The 13,053-nt window shown below is 44.4% G+C and overlaps 1 protein-coding gene across 1 annotated transcript in view; it reads right to left on the reverse strand.

Moving 5' to 3' along the window:
- RHPN2 (rhophilin Rho GTPase binding protein 2) overlaps nt 1-9,656 on the reverse strand; it is a 52,083-nt gene extending 42,427 nt beyond the window's left edge. Inside the window, exon 1 of the mRNA XM_063140962.1 lies at nt 9,493-9,656. Coding sequence (XP_062997032.1) covers nt 9,493-9,561 — 69 coding nt within the window. The 5' untranslated portion in view covers nt 9,562-9,656. The remainder of the gene's footprint in view (nt 1-9,492) is intronic.
- Between the last annotated feature and the right edge of the window lie 3,397 nt (nt 9,657-13,053).

The following is a 13,053-nucleotide window of genomic DNA, read 5'->3' on the forward strand; positions in this document are numbered from 1 at the left end:
TCCAAAGACAGACGTCAATTTAAGATCTTCTTTCTCTAAATCCTTTGACAAGGGCAGGAAACGCATACACACACCCTCTTCTATCAAATTTCCAACCATGGAAAAGGGGGAACATATTCATCCCTATTTAGTTAAAAAGAAGCTGGGGTTATTTCCATCATAGTTGATCTTCCAGGTACTCTGCAAAACTCAACCTGCACGGAGACACCTTTTTGCTATAGTACTTCTCTCCCCTACATCCCATTCAAGCTGCAGCTTCCTTTCGTACATTACACACATCTCTTCATGACATTTCCAGGGAGGAGGGACATGACGCTAGCCTCGCCCCCAAGATCATGCGGTTTCCCCTGGCCCCGGCTCTAAAATCCATGCATGAGCCATTGACATCTGTAGGAGGAAATCTGGGTGCATAGAGAACTACATGTGTAGACTTTCCTCTTGCAGGCAACCATGGCTAATGCGTAGTTGCCATAGACAAGGTTGGGGGAAGCTGTGTGGCATGGGAACGCACAGCTGGAGTACAGGCCTGGGATCTGATCATTGCATGAGGATCCCAATTCGCGTGTGTGTGTGTGTATGTTGAAATCAAGCTGAACTGAGCCATTTTTGGATATTCCCAAAGCCAAACTACATAATCAACAAACTTTTCCAAATCATGCTACTTTTGCATGTGCAATTGAGGAAGGGGGTTGTTTCAATATGGACAGCATTCTCCACCTATAGTCTCGACTCAAGCAACAGAAGTACTGTGCAAGTTTACTGATCATGTAACTAGTCCTCAGTTTCTGTACAGCAGTCTTAATACAATTCAGCATCAGCAAAGTTAAAACTCTTTGTAAGTAAAGTGGCTTATTATGCATTAGACCCAGTCCTTTTCAGTAGGAAATGTTTTGGGGGTCAACACGCTGAACACACACACACACACCTCCTGCCAAGATATTCCTCAGAGACCCACTCAAACACTCCTAAAATTCATGATACTGATTTGGAATTATCACTTCTTCACACAACACATAAGTAACACATAGAATTTGCTGCCATGGAATGTAGGAACAGCCGCTATTAGGTAGTTTTAAGAAGGGGTTAGAAATATTCATGAAACTCTCCCCACGGACTGAGTTCGATCCCAGCGGAAGCTGGTTTCAGGCAGCCAGCTCGAGTCGACTCAGCCTTCCATCCTCCCGAGGTCAGTAAAATGAGTACCCATTTAGCTGGGGGAAAGGTAATAACGGCCGGGGAAGGCAATGGCAAACCACCCCGCTATAAGGCCTGCCAAGAAAATGTCAGCGAAAGCTGGCGTCCCTCCAAGAGTCAGTAATGACTCAGTGCTTGCATGAGAGGTTCCTTTCGTTTCCTTTCCTATCAGCCATGCTATGAACCTGAACTTATGAACCTGTCTTATACTGCCAAGCCACTGATGCATCTAGTCCAGTATTGTCAACACTGACTGGCAGCACCTTTCCGAGGATTCAGATGGGATTCCTTCCCAGCCGTTCCTGGAGATGGCTAGCAATTGAAGCTAGGACCTTCTGCATGCAAAGTGACCACTGTGGTATGGATGCAGGGTTCTGAAGCTTAATGCACATTCCTTCAAATGTTGAAGAGAGAATTTTGGTTCTCTGGTACCTTTGAATGCTAGATGTTAGTGGGGAAGGCCAACAGAGGAGAGTTGTTATCCTCGGATCCTCTTTCTGGATTTCCCAGAAGCATCTGGGTTTCCACTGTTAGAAACAAAGATGGTAGCCTAGATGAGCCTACTGTGAGGAATGACTGCAACAGAGTTAAGGAAAACAACATAAATGGCACCAGCAGTTACAACTTGAGAAATTACTCCCATAATGAAGAGCAGATGCTGCTAACAAACTCTCTCATGAATATCTCCCTATCTGCTATTCACTGTGGGAGCAATTTCCCAACATTGGTATCCTAAAACTACTTCGTTCATAGAGAATGACCAAGCAAAAAATTACATTACCCATCCTCCATTTAAATCAAGACTTAAACAAAAAAGGGCCACTGAGGAAGACAAAATTGTCGAAACACGTTTTGCCTCCTTGTGATTTGTTTTTAATTCTTTTAATGAAATAAATATTTTTGTACACATATTCGTTGACACAGTAATCAAGAGGTAACTGCTGGAACCGTTTATGTTGTTTTCCTTAATTTTGTTGCAGTCATGTAGTGCTTTCTGTTAAGGACACTGTTGTTTTTCGCCTGTTCCTACTGTGAGGAATGTCATTATTATTATGCCCTTTTACAGGTAAAAAACTGTAAAGGTAGTGACTTGTCCATCAAGTCCCCGAACATTTCCAACACATCTTACTGGAAATCATTGCCTTTCGACTATATGCAACTTTTGTTCTTTCTTACAAGATTTTATGCCAACAGTCTCTTGCTGACTTTCCCCATTATAACTAAAAAGGAGCATTGTGACTTTCGTTTTAATTCAGGAAGCAATTCCTTCCTTTCAAAACTTTTCTGCCTTTAGAGCTCAAGGAGGAACAAAAGAAATAGGACTGTAACACACCCTTCGTCTTTACAATGCATTTTTGTTGTTGTTTCTGGGGTGTTTTGAGGCGTAATTTTACACCAATAGGAAAAAAAGAGCTTTTCAATAAACTGTCAAGCAGCAAATGCAAGGAAGCAGTGAGAGAAATTAAATGGAAAGTAACTTGAGCATGAGCATGTCGTAATATTTAATCCACATCAGGAAAATAATTAAAGTGCGATCACTCACCAGTGGTTTTAATTGGATGTTACTATGCAAATCAGAAAGTCAAAACTTGTGCTCTTTCTCTTTGGACAGGTGGGGGAAACAGATTCAAATAAGACAAAGGGAGGGGATCATTCAACAGAAATCTCAAGCCAGAACAAAAGGAGCACAAAAAGTATTATATAGTCAGTTACAAGGCTACTATAGTCAATTACAAGGCTAATAGTGCTAGTGTAAATCAAAGTGAAGTGTGTGGGGGGACAGATTCAACATTTCCCACTGCACCTGTAAGTGTACTGTCCACATGAAGATTGGTTATAAATAGCGACGGCCCTTTTATTCTTCCTGAATCTATATCTCACTTGTCCCATCTAAATATAGAACTGGATATTTAGTCATAAGGAAGTTACCGAGTTTTGCTACTTGCAAGAAAGTGTTTGCACATGATGCTGGAGCTACTGTACCTACAGCCATGTCATACCAGTGACTAATCTCTCAGCAATCTGCTCCAACATGAGCAGGTCTGCAAAGAATGAGAACTGAACATCTTGCGCGCAACCACACCTTGACCATGTTGAAAGTACAACGAAACTAGATCAGATTTTTAAGAAAAATACGTGCAATTGGGAAGCGAGGTAGTTAAACAAAGGCAAACACAAGGAAGGTTTTATACCACCATATTAAGACAGCCATTTCCCTCCTCGTCTTGATTCATAAACTCCAACTTGGGATCCATTTCTTTTTGACACGTATAGTGTTTATCTCAGTTAACAAGCCAAGGAAAACTTGGAAGGAGATCTGGATTGATCTAGGGGCTCAGCTTGTTCAAACAGTGTCACTGCCACTGTTCTTTAAGGAATCTCAAGAAAGTGGGGTGGGGTCACCATAGTCCTTTATAAGAAACAGACCAGAACAATAACACATTCCAAGGTGATAGATAAGATTCAGAAGTGGCAGGGAAGTAGAATGGCAGGCTCTAATATCAATTGATCAGTTGTCTACCACCTGGAATGTTGACAGACTTGTCCTATACTGCTGCATTAGCCTAAATACTTTGAAAATACTTGTTGCCATTCAAGGGCTTTCATTTGCCATTTCTAAGATTTCATCTCAATGCACTAAGCAAGGTATTAATCTTTGCTTCCAAACCCCTCATCCAAACTCAAATAAGACCACTAGCAGATGAGTAGCTGGCTTTGCATTAGCACTACTAAAAATACCTTTGGTCCTTTTGTTACGGCCTATGGTCAACACCAAATAAAATGGCTCAAGATTTATTTATTTATTGTAAGAGCTAATAGAGGAGGAGGAAGTGGGGGGTATCCCAGACCCCTGGGGAGTGTTTCCAATGGGTTTGGGAAGATTATGCATGATGCTCAGAGGTGTAGCACTTCAGCTGCCACAGACAGAATTTTAAAGCAGGATGCAAATAAGAGTTTTATAAAACAACAACAATGTGACCTTTGCAGGATAATCATACAGAATAATTGTAATGCAGGATAATGGTCATCAGTTCTAAACAGGACAAATGCAGGCCAAATTGCTACCCATGGACATAAATAGAAGCAAGCCAAGAAATGGAAATCTATGTACACAGTTTCTTTGAATTTTACAAATGAAAAGCAATACTTTCCAGTGAATATTATTAGGATTTTAGAACATAAGAAGTGCCCTGATGCTGGATCAGATCAAGGGTCCATCTAGTCCAGCATTCTGTTCACACAGTGGCCAACCAGCTATCGACCAGGGACCAACAAGGCAGGACATGGTGCAACAGCACCCTCCCACCCATGTTCCCCATTAACTGGTGCACACAGGCTTATTGTCTCGGATACTGGAGGTAGCACATAACCATCAGGGCTAGTAGCCATTGATAGCCTTCTCCTCCAGGAATTTATCCAACCACCCCCACTTAGGAAGCTGCCTTATACCAGATCAGATTATTTGTTCAGCTAGCTCAGCATTGTTCATTCTTGACTGGCTCTTAGGGAGAAAAAGGTCTTTCCCCATTGTGGGCTGGCTAGCTCGGTTGATCAGAGTATGGGGCTAATCATTGGAGGCTGGTGGCACCTATTTCAGTGGGGCAGTGGATCTGCTCTGGGTTTCAGTCAGAACTCTAAAGGAAGCATCTGAGGTGCTGAGCCCATTTGGGACATAGGGTCCAGCACTTTGGATAGCACCTTTAGTCCTACAGCTCCAAGCAGTCCCCAGCAAACATGGCTGGCTGGAGTGTGCTGGGAATTGTGGGATTTTTCCCCCCTAGAATTGTGCCCTGACCCCCAACATCCATTAGTAGAAAAGAATATCTGGCCATGGCAGAAACTGAATACCTATTCATAGAGATAAGTGCTTTCAATGTAGAAAGTCTGTGATGTTTGCTCAACTGTTTAAAATGGAAACAGATCATTATCTGCATATTATTTAGGTCTGATGTTACATTTCATGCTGTCATTGTAAGCAGACAGGTAGCTCCGTCAAGTACGTTTTATATGTATATATGGCAGCACTTGTATAACTTTCTCATGAGGCACCTGTTGAAACCTGTTGATGTCAGGAGTTCACAAATGGGCTGCCAAGGTTTTAGAAGTGCCCTAAATTTAACCTGTGTAATCTAATATGCAGGGAGAGGTTGGCAAAACTTTTAAGTACTCACCTGGGGCTAGCTGCCTCTATTGTCATGTCCCTAGCAGGCTGAAAATGGTGCACCTTAATCTAAAATGCCTTATCGCATTTCCTTTTGAACCGGTTCCCTTTACAATTCTAAGACCTGCAGCTTCCATTATTATCTGCTTTTAGCTAAAGTTAACTCAGGTTTCAGACTAGCTTTGATAACCTATCAGAATGTGAAGAATGTTTTTTGGGCCGGGGAGGGATCGAGGTACTCTCTCTGTAGTAAGTTTGTAAGCGGGTTTTGTGCAGCCAGCGCCCCATCCATATTCCACTTAGACAGGCACATAGTTTATTCATGTCCCCACTTTCTTACATAGAACTCAAGGCATCCTACATAGCAGGGAGGGGGGATGGACACAGAGAACCTATGGCTCTTGAGTTGTTGTTGGGTTCCAACTTCCACCAGCCCTAGCCAGCATACCAAAGGTCAAAGATAATGGGAGTTGTAGTCCATCATTAACAGGTTCTCCATTCCCAGTAGGATTTCTAGGTGATCTCTCAAATAGTCACTGATCAGGCAAAGACCAGCTTAGCCACAAGGAATATCGTGTACTACATTCCCAGGCTGGATTCTAGGAAGCTGCCTTCTACCAGGTTAGACTACATACCCAGAGGCAGCTCTATATTAGGTGCAAATGGGGTTGGGACCCTCTTATTATTATTATTTATTATTATTATTTATTTATATAGCACCATCAATGTACATGGTGCTGTACAGATTGCACAGTAAATAGCAAGACCCTGCTGCATAGGCTTACAATCTAATAAGTTGTAGTAAACAATAAAGAGGGAAGGAGAATGCAAACAGGCACAGGGAAGTGTAAACAGGCACCGGGTAGGGTGAGGCTAACAGTATAGAGTCAGAACAAACTCAATATTTAAAAGCTATAGGGAAAAGAAAAGTTTTTAGCTGAGTTTTAAAAGCTGTGATTGAGTTGGGGCAGAGAAATCCTCCACGACCAGGTACATTTGCTCCAATGCAAGGTATGCAGTTGCCGAGTGCCATGTATGATCTTCTCCTGCCCAACTCTGACAATCTCAGAATATTGAGTACCTGCCCAAGGAGCACCAGCTGCCACAGTATTTACCCATCTAGTCCAGTATTGTCTCCATTGACTGGCAGCTGCACTCCAGGGTCTCAGTCAAGGATCTTTCCCCTTACCTGCTACAAAATCCTCTTAATAAAGGATGCAACTTGGGACCATTCTATGTGCAAAGGATGTGCTCTACCACTGAGCTACAGGCTCAGCTTAAGTCCAAGTACTCCAGCTTAAATGACTTGTGGATCTCAGGGTACATGGGCTAGCCTAGAAACACTGGCCATAGTCAGACGACACCGTTAACCATGCTGGTTAAGGGTTTTTGGTTAAGCAGCAGGGCTCCATGTGTTGTCTGACATGCATTTTCCTTAACCAGGTGCCTCCACTAACCACATTGTGGTCAGCTTCACTGACCCTGTTCTGTAGCAGGGTTAGCACACTAATTTTAGCTTAAGGTGTTGTCTGACACACACTTGTGGTTAAGGGGCCGAAATCTTAGTATGGCCTAAAAAGCCTAAACCGCACAACTGCCAGCTCTCTTAGCGCAAGGGCTGATGGGATACAGGGCAGAACATCCAAAGGACTCAGGCCCTTTGCGGTTAGCGTGTGGTTAAGGAAACCAGGAACCAGACAGGGTTAACAATGTCATGTACGAGCGTACAGCTTGTGGTTAGTGCTAACCACAGCGAAGCATGGTTAAGCTAATCACAGAGCCCACCATGTCATCTGAACAGGCCCATAGGCTTGCAATGCTTCATTGCTCCAAAATCATCTTAGCTTTAGTTCATGGAACCACCTACTTGGTTTGGTCTGGAAATTGCAGGCACATACTCTTGAAAGAGAGAGAGAGAGAGAGAGAGAGAGAGAGAGAGAGAAGCCGAGATGCCTTCTGGAAATGCTGTCATGTTGATTTGTTGCAAGGGAAAATCACTGAACTAGGGTTACCATATGAAAAGGAAGACAGGGCTCCTGTATCTTTAAAAGATGTATAGAAAAGGGAATTTCAGCAGATGTCATTTGTATACATGCAGCACCTGGTGAAATTCCCTCTTCATCACAGCAGTTAAAGCTGCAGGGGCCCTGCTTTCTTTTGTATCTGGCCAAGAGGACAGGGCTTCTGCAGCTTTAACTGTTGTGATGAAGAGGGAATTTCATCAGGTGCTGCATGCATACAAATGACACCTGCTGAAATTCCCTTTTCAATACAAACGTTAAAGATACAGGAGCCTGGTCCTCCTTTCCATATAGCCACTCTAACTTAACTTTTAAAAGGCTGAAATTCTCATGTAGGAGTACAAGAGTGACAGAAGACAGAGTCTGCTTCTATACCAGTTCTAAAGACTACATGGAGCAAAAGAAGACTTTGCCAAAATGGGAGGAATGCACCCTAAGATCCACTTTATTTAATAGGTTCCTCACTACTTGTTTTCTTACTTATGCGTACCAACCGTTGGTATGCACCAAATGAGTACCTAATGCTACAGCATGAGATCAAGCTGTACCTATTTGGCTGGTATAATAGCAGCCTTCTTGCTTTATAATAGGATTTAATAAATCCTAATGTATAGTGAGTTTCTACATTCTGAAAATTTGAGGGCTGAGATTTCTCTCTCTCTCTCTCTCTCTCTCTCTCTCTCTCTCTCTCACACACACACACACACACACACACACGGCATTTAAAACTGGGTTTTGTAGGTATTAGGAGAGAAATAATTTTTCTAAAGTGGCAATCCTGTACGTACTGTACGTTGCACTGGACTTCATGAGAGTTACTTCCAAATAAACACATACAAGCTGCAACGGATGCAGCACAATGGATACTTACCTGGGGATATAACCCTATGCATACTTATCTGGAAACAAGTCCCCAGTAAACACAGTATGGGCCTTACTTCTCAGTAAATATGCATGCATTCTCCCTGTCTTCCACAGCTGAGTAACAGGAGGGAAGCTAACAGCTGTTCCCATTGGGAGAAGCTGTCCTTGTTGGATTTCTGCCTGTCCAGCCACTATTAAGAGCACAGTAGAGGCAAAGGGAAAAAGAGGCAACTCTAAATATTATACATATCATTGCGGTGGGAATAGTTAGAGAAGCAACAGTAGGGTGACCATATGAAAAGGAGGACAGGGCTCCTGCGTCTTTAAAAGTTCCACAGAAAAGGGAATTTCAGCAGGTGCCATTTCTATGCATGCAGCCCCTAGTGAAATTCCCTCTTCATCACACCAGTTAAAGCTGCAGGAGCCCTGCCTTCTTTTGTATCTGGTCACTCTAGTATAGCTCCTGCAGCTTTAAATGTTGTGATGAAGAGGGAATTTCACCAGGGGCTGCATGCATAGAAATGACACCTGCTGAAATACCCCTTTCTATGGAACTGTTAAAGATACAGGAGCCCTGCCCTCCTTTTTTCATAGGGTCACCCTACGCAACAGAAAATAGCAATCTCACTCACCATTTCCAGCCATTTTTAACTGCCCCCTCTTATATTCACGCCCCAATATACAGCTTCCAGAAAGTAAGAATGAATCGCCTCTCTCGTAGGCAAACAGATTTATCAAAATGCAGAGCAAAAGCCATCCTTGCCCTCTCAATTCCATCATGACTATTTTATTAGCAGTATTTACAAACCGCCTCCAAAAGAGCCAGTGCGGGTAATTTGTTTAAAAGCAGGAGAAAAGGAGAGAAAGAGGAAGCGAGAAAGGAGAGAGAGAGAGAGAGACCAGAGAAACCACCTCCTAAAAGTCAAATTAAGACAAGTGTTGACGGTACTACTAAAGGCTTAAGGAAAAGGACAAGAACAGCAACAGCACAGCCGCGTCTCCGTTTCCAAACGCCCGGCGGAGCGCACTCACGCTCCGCCAACAACACGACCCTAGGCAGGTCTCTACTCGGAAGTAAGAGCGCCGCGAAGTTCAACGGGGCTTGGATCCCCCAGGACAGCGTGCCTAGGCAGCCGGGTGGGAGAGGGGTGGGGTGGGGGGGTCGCAAGCCGATCCATTCACCAGCAGCTGGTACGACCCACCCGCCCGCTCCCAACCTGATGGCCGCGCTGCTTTGCGCCCCCGCCTCACCTTTCGGAAATAGCAGTCTCCCCTCTGGTCCGCCGCCGGGCAGCCCGAGGGCAGCAGGGCGTCCGTCATTTTCTCCGGACTCAGCCGCAACGGCGAGGCGGCCAGAAAGACGTGGTTGTTGTTGCTGCTGCTGCTGCCCAAGCCGAGCGCGCCGCTGCCTCCGAGCCAAACGCAACACTGCTGAAGCCACTGCCGCCCCCGCCCCTGTGACCCCACCCAGGCGAAGACACGGTGGACCAACCCCGAGCCCGGCTGCCCTCGAGAGACCGCCCCTCGCTCCGCCCACACCTGAGGGAAGCCCGCGGGGAGGAGAAAGCCACCCTTCGCTTTGTGTACGTGGGGAGTCCGCTCCTAGCAACCAGACTAATCTCGCCCAGCCCTTTAATGGGGGTCCCTGGAGGGCGGATCGAAAGATCTAAGGGTCTATGGAAGGAGTTTTGCGCTCCACACTCCAGGAAGGGCAGAGGGGCGCAGGTAGGGCACCACCTCTGCATAGTTACCCACACTCTGATCAGTCTTATTTATTTATTACATTTATATCACACCTTTTTCCCTCCAAGGAACCCAAGGCAGTGTACATAATCCTCCTACTCCCCATTTTATCCTCACAACAACAACCCTGTGAGGTAGGTTGAGCTGAGAGTCTGGGACTGGCCCAAAGTCACCCAGTGGCCAAGTGGGGATTAGAACCCGGATTTCCATGGCCAAGTGGGGATTAGAACCCGGATCTCCAGACTTCCAGTCCAACACCTTCGCCACTGCACCACACTGGCTCTTATTTATTTATTCTGTGACGCTCGGAAGACTGAGTACAGTTCTGGTCACCACGCCTAGAAAAAGATATTGTAGAGCTGGAGAAAGTGCAGGAAAGGAAAACTCAAATGATCAAGGGTCTGGAGCATCTCCCCTAGAAGGGACATTGACAGCAGCTGGGGTTGTTTAGCTTGGAAAAAAGGAGACCGAGGGAGACATGCTAGAGGTGTCCAAAATTAGACATGGTGTGGAGAATTCGTTGACAAAGCAATCAAAGAAATTGGAATGGGAATTTTAGACCTGCATCTCCTTCCAAGGTTCCTTCCAGCCCATGTCATGAGTTTCCGAGCTACTTTAGACATTTCACTATGAAAAGCAAAATTCATATCTACCAATGCAATCCATCTACCAATGGAGTTCCATTTAAAGCCCTAAACGGCTTGGGGACAGGTTATCTGAAGGAACCCCTCCCATATGTACCTGCCCGGACCCTAAGGTCATCCTCAGGGGTCCTTCTCCGTGAGCCCCTGCCAAAGGAAGTGAGGCAGGTGGCTATCAGGAGGAGGGCCTTCTCTGCTGTGGCACCCTGGCTGTGGAATGAGCTCCCTAAGGAGGTTCGCTTGGCACCTACATTATATGCTTTTAGACGCCAGGTGAAGACCTTTTTATTCTCCCAGCATTTTAACAGTCTATAAATAAATTTTAAGTTGGTGTTTAAAATTTGTAATTTTGCATTGCTGCTGTTTTTATCTGGTTGAGCTTTTATATTGTATTTTATATTATGGTTTTATACTGTTGTTTTATACTTTGAATGTTTTTAATTTTTGTGAACCGCCCAGAGAGCTCCGGCTATTGGGCGGTATAGAAATGTAATAAATAAATAAATAAATCTCCATCAGAGCCAGTCAGTGCCAGAAGGAAAAGCTTCCAGTGGCATCCAGTCAAGCCATATCCATGGAAGAGGATATCCCAAAAGTATCCAAGAAAAGAAGGGAGAAGCAGTAACCGGAGAAGCAGCAGCAGAAGTTGCCATTGTACGTGCTCAAAACATCTTTTCATATTAATTAGAGACAAGAGTAGATTCCCCCACCCATCTTTGACATTAATTTCGTCATTTGTGTGAACCTATGCAAGACATACCCAGGGGAAGTATAACTAGGAGGACCTTGTTTTTCTGCAGTTTTGAACAAGTCGGTCTGAGATCAGCACGTATACACATTCTTCCAAACATTCCAATAACGTTTATGATCCAGCATTCTTTGTGAAGCTATTGTGGTGCCTGTTAGACTATTACTAGTCGACGTGAATTATCAGGACCTCACTATCAATCACAGTGCCAAAGTCTAAGATTCATCGAAACGCCAAGTAGTTTACACAGAGTTGGATTTATCCACAGTGGGCATCCATCTGAATCCATCATGGCTGCTCTAGAACCTGCAGGATCAAGTGGTTCCTCTTAGCTGGGCCAAACCAATATAAGCAAATAATGCCAATTCAGTATCTTATGTTATGCTATACAATATTCCAGAGCTGGTTCTATATGGTGGGGGGGGGGAGGAGTGTGGTAGTGACTCTCCACATGTCTGCCAGTCACTTGTGGCAGAGATTCCCCCCAACCAGGTACATGTGCAGGTGCCACATGGCACATATGATCTTCTCCTATCCTCTTCTGCCAATCTCAACTGAACATCTGCCCAGTCCTCTGCTCTACTAGCCCCAGTGGGCACCAGCTGCCATTGTAATACCCTGATTTCTCTTCTGATCATATAAATCGTACACCTTGAAAATAATAACATTATTATTATTATTTATTTATTTATTTATTTATATAGCACCATCAATGTACATGGTGCTGTACAGATAACACAGTAAATAGCTGGGATCTGTCTAGCCAATGCAGAAAGCGTTTTCTTGGAATTACAAATTTAATGGATACCCTAAGTTTGACAACTTGTTTTACCATGCAGATACAACTATGACCATTTACTCTCAAGTAGTCCCATTGACCTTAGTGAGTCTTTGCCATCTGGGCTGCAAGAGGGAGCGTGTCTCAGCTGATTTAGATCCCGGATCTCCCGACTCCCAGTCCAACACTCTAGCCACTATACCACACTGGCTTTAGAAACTTCCATGTGCACACAAATCCCACCATGCAATATGGAACTGGTGGAAGCCATAGGTGAAATGTTTTGGCTCTGCCTGTTGCTAAGCTCCTGCAGGAACTAAATCTCCCATGTATGCTTCTGTTGTTGTTGTTTGCCCAGTTTTTGGTAGACTGAATCATTTTATGAGTAGTCAGTGACCATGTTTGAAGAATGTAATTCTCCAGTCAATTCAGAGCGAGCTTTTCATCGCCTCTGTGGCCTAGTCCCGACAACTGCAATTGGCAGCTGTGTGTGCATCAGAGGGAAACAATTAGTTGCCCGGAGACTTTTCCCTGCTGGAAGCTTTCCTCTCCCTGGGGTTTTAGAGCAGCTCCTTTTGTCAGCACTTTGCCTCTATTTCTGGAGAGGAATGTTCATTCTATGGTTTCTCTTTATCTCCTGCAACAGAAGAGATAATGCGGTCAGAATGGTCCATTAATCTTTTCTCCTTCATGACTGAGTCATTCTTCCAAGTGTTGGGGGGGAGAGCCTTTCCAAAATGCGGTCCATTCACAGGGGAAAAAGGGCGAATGACTACAGACTGAGTTCCACCCAGCATTCTTGGGTACCTAGTGTGTTCTCATTAGTGCTGTGCACATTAATAAAATCTCTGTAAGTTCAAAGGTATGTAGGAGGGAGGTGGGTGGGTTTTTTTACAACCACT

This window comes from Elgaria multicarinata, chromosome 14 (assembly GCF_023053635.1).
Source record: "Elgaria multicarinata webbii isolate HBS135686 ecotype San Diego chromosome 14, rElgMul1.1.pri, whole genome shotgun sequence".
NCBI lineage: Eukaryota > Metazoa > Chordata > Lepidosauria > Squamata > Anguidae > Elgaria > Elgaria multicarinata.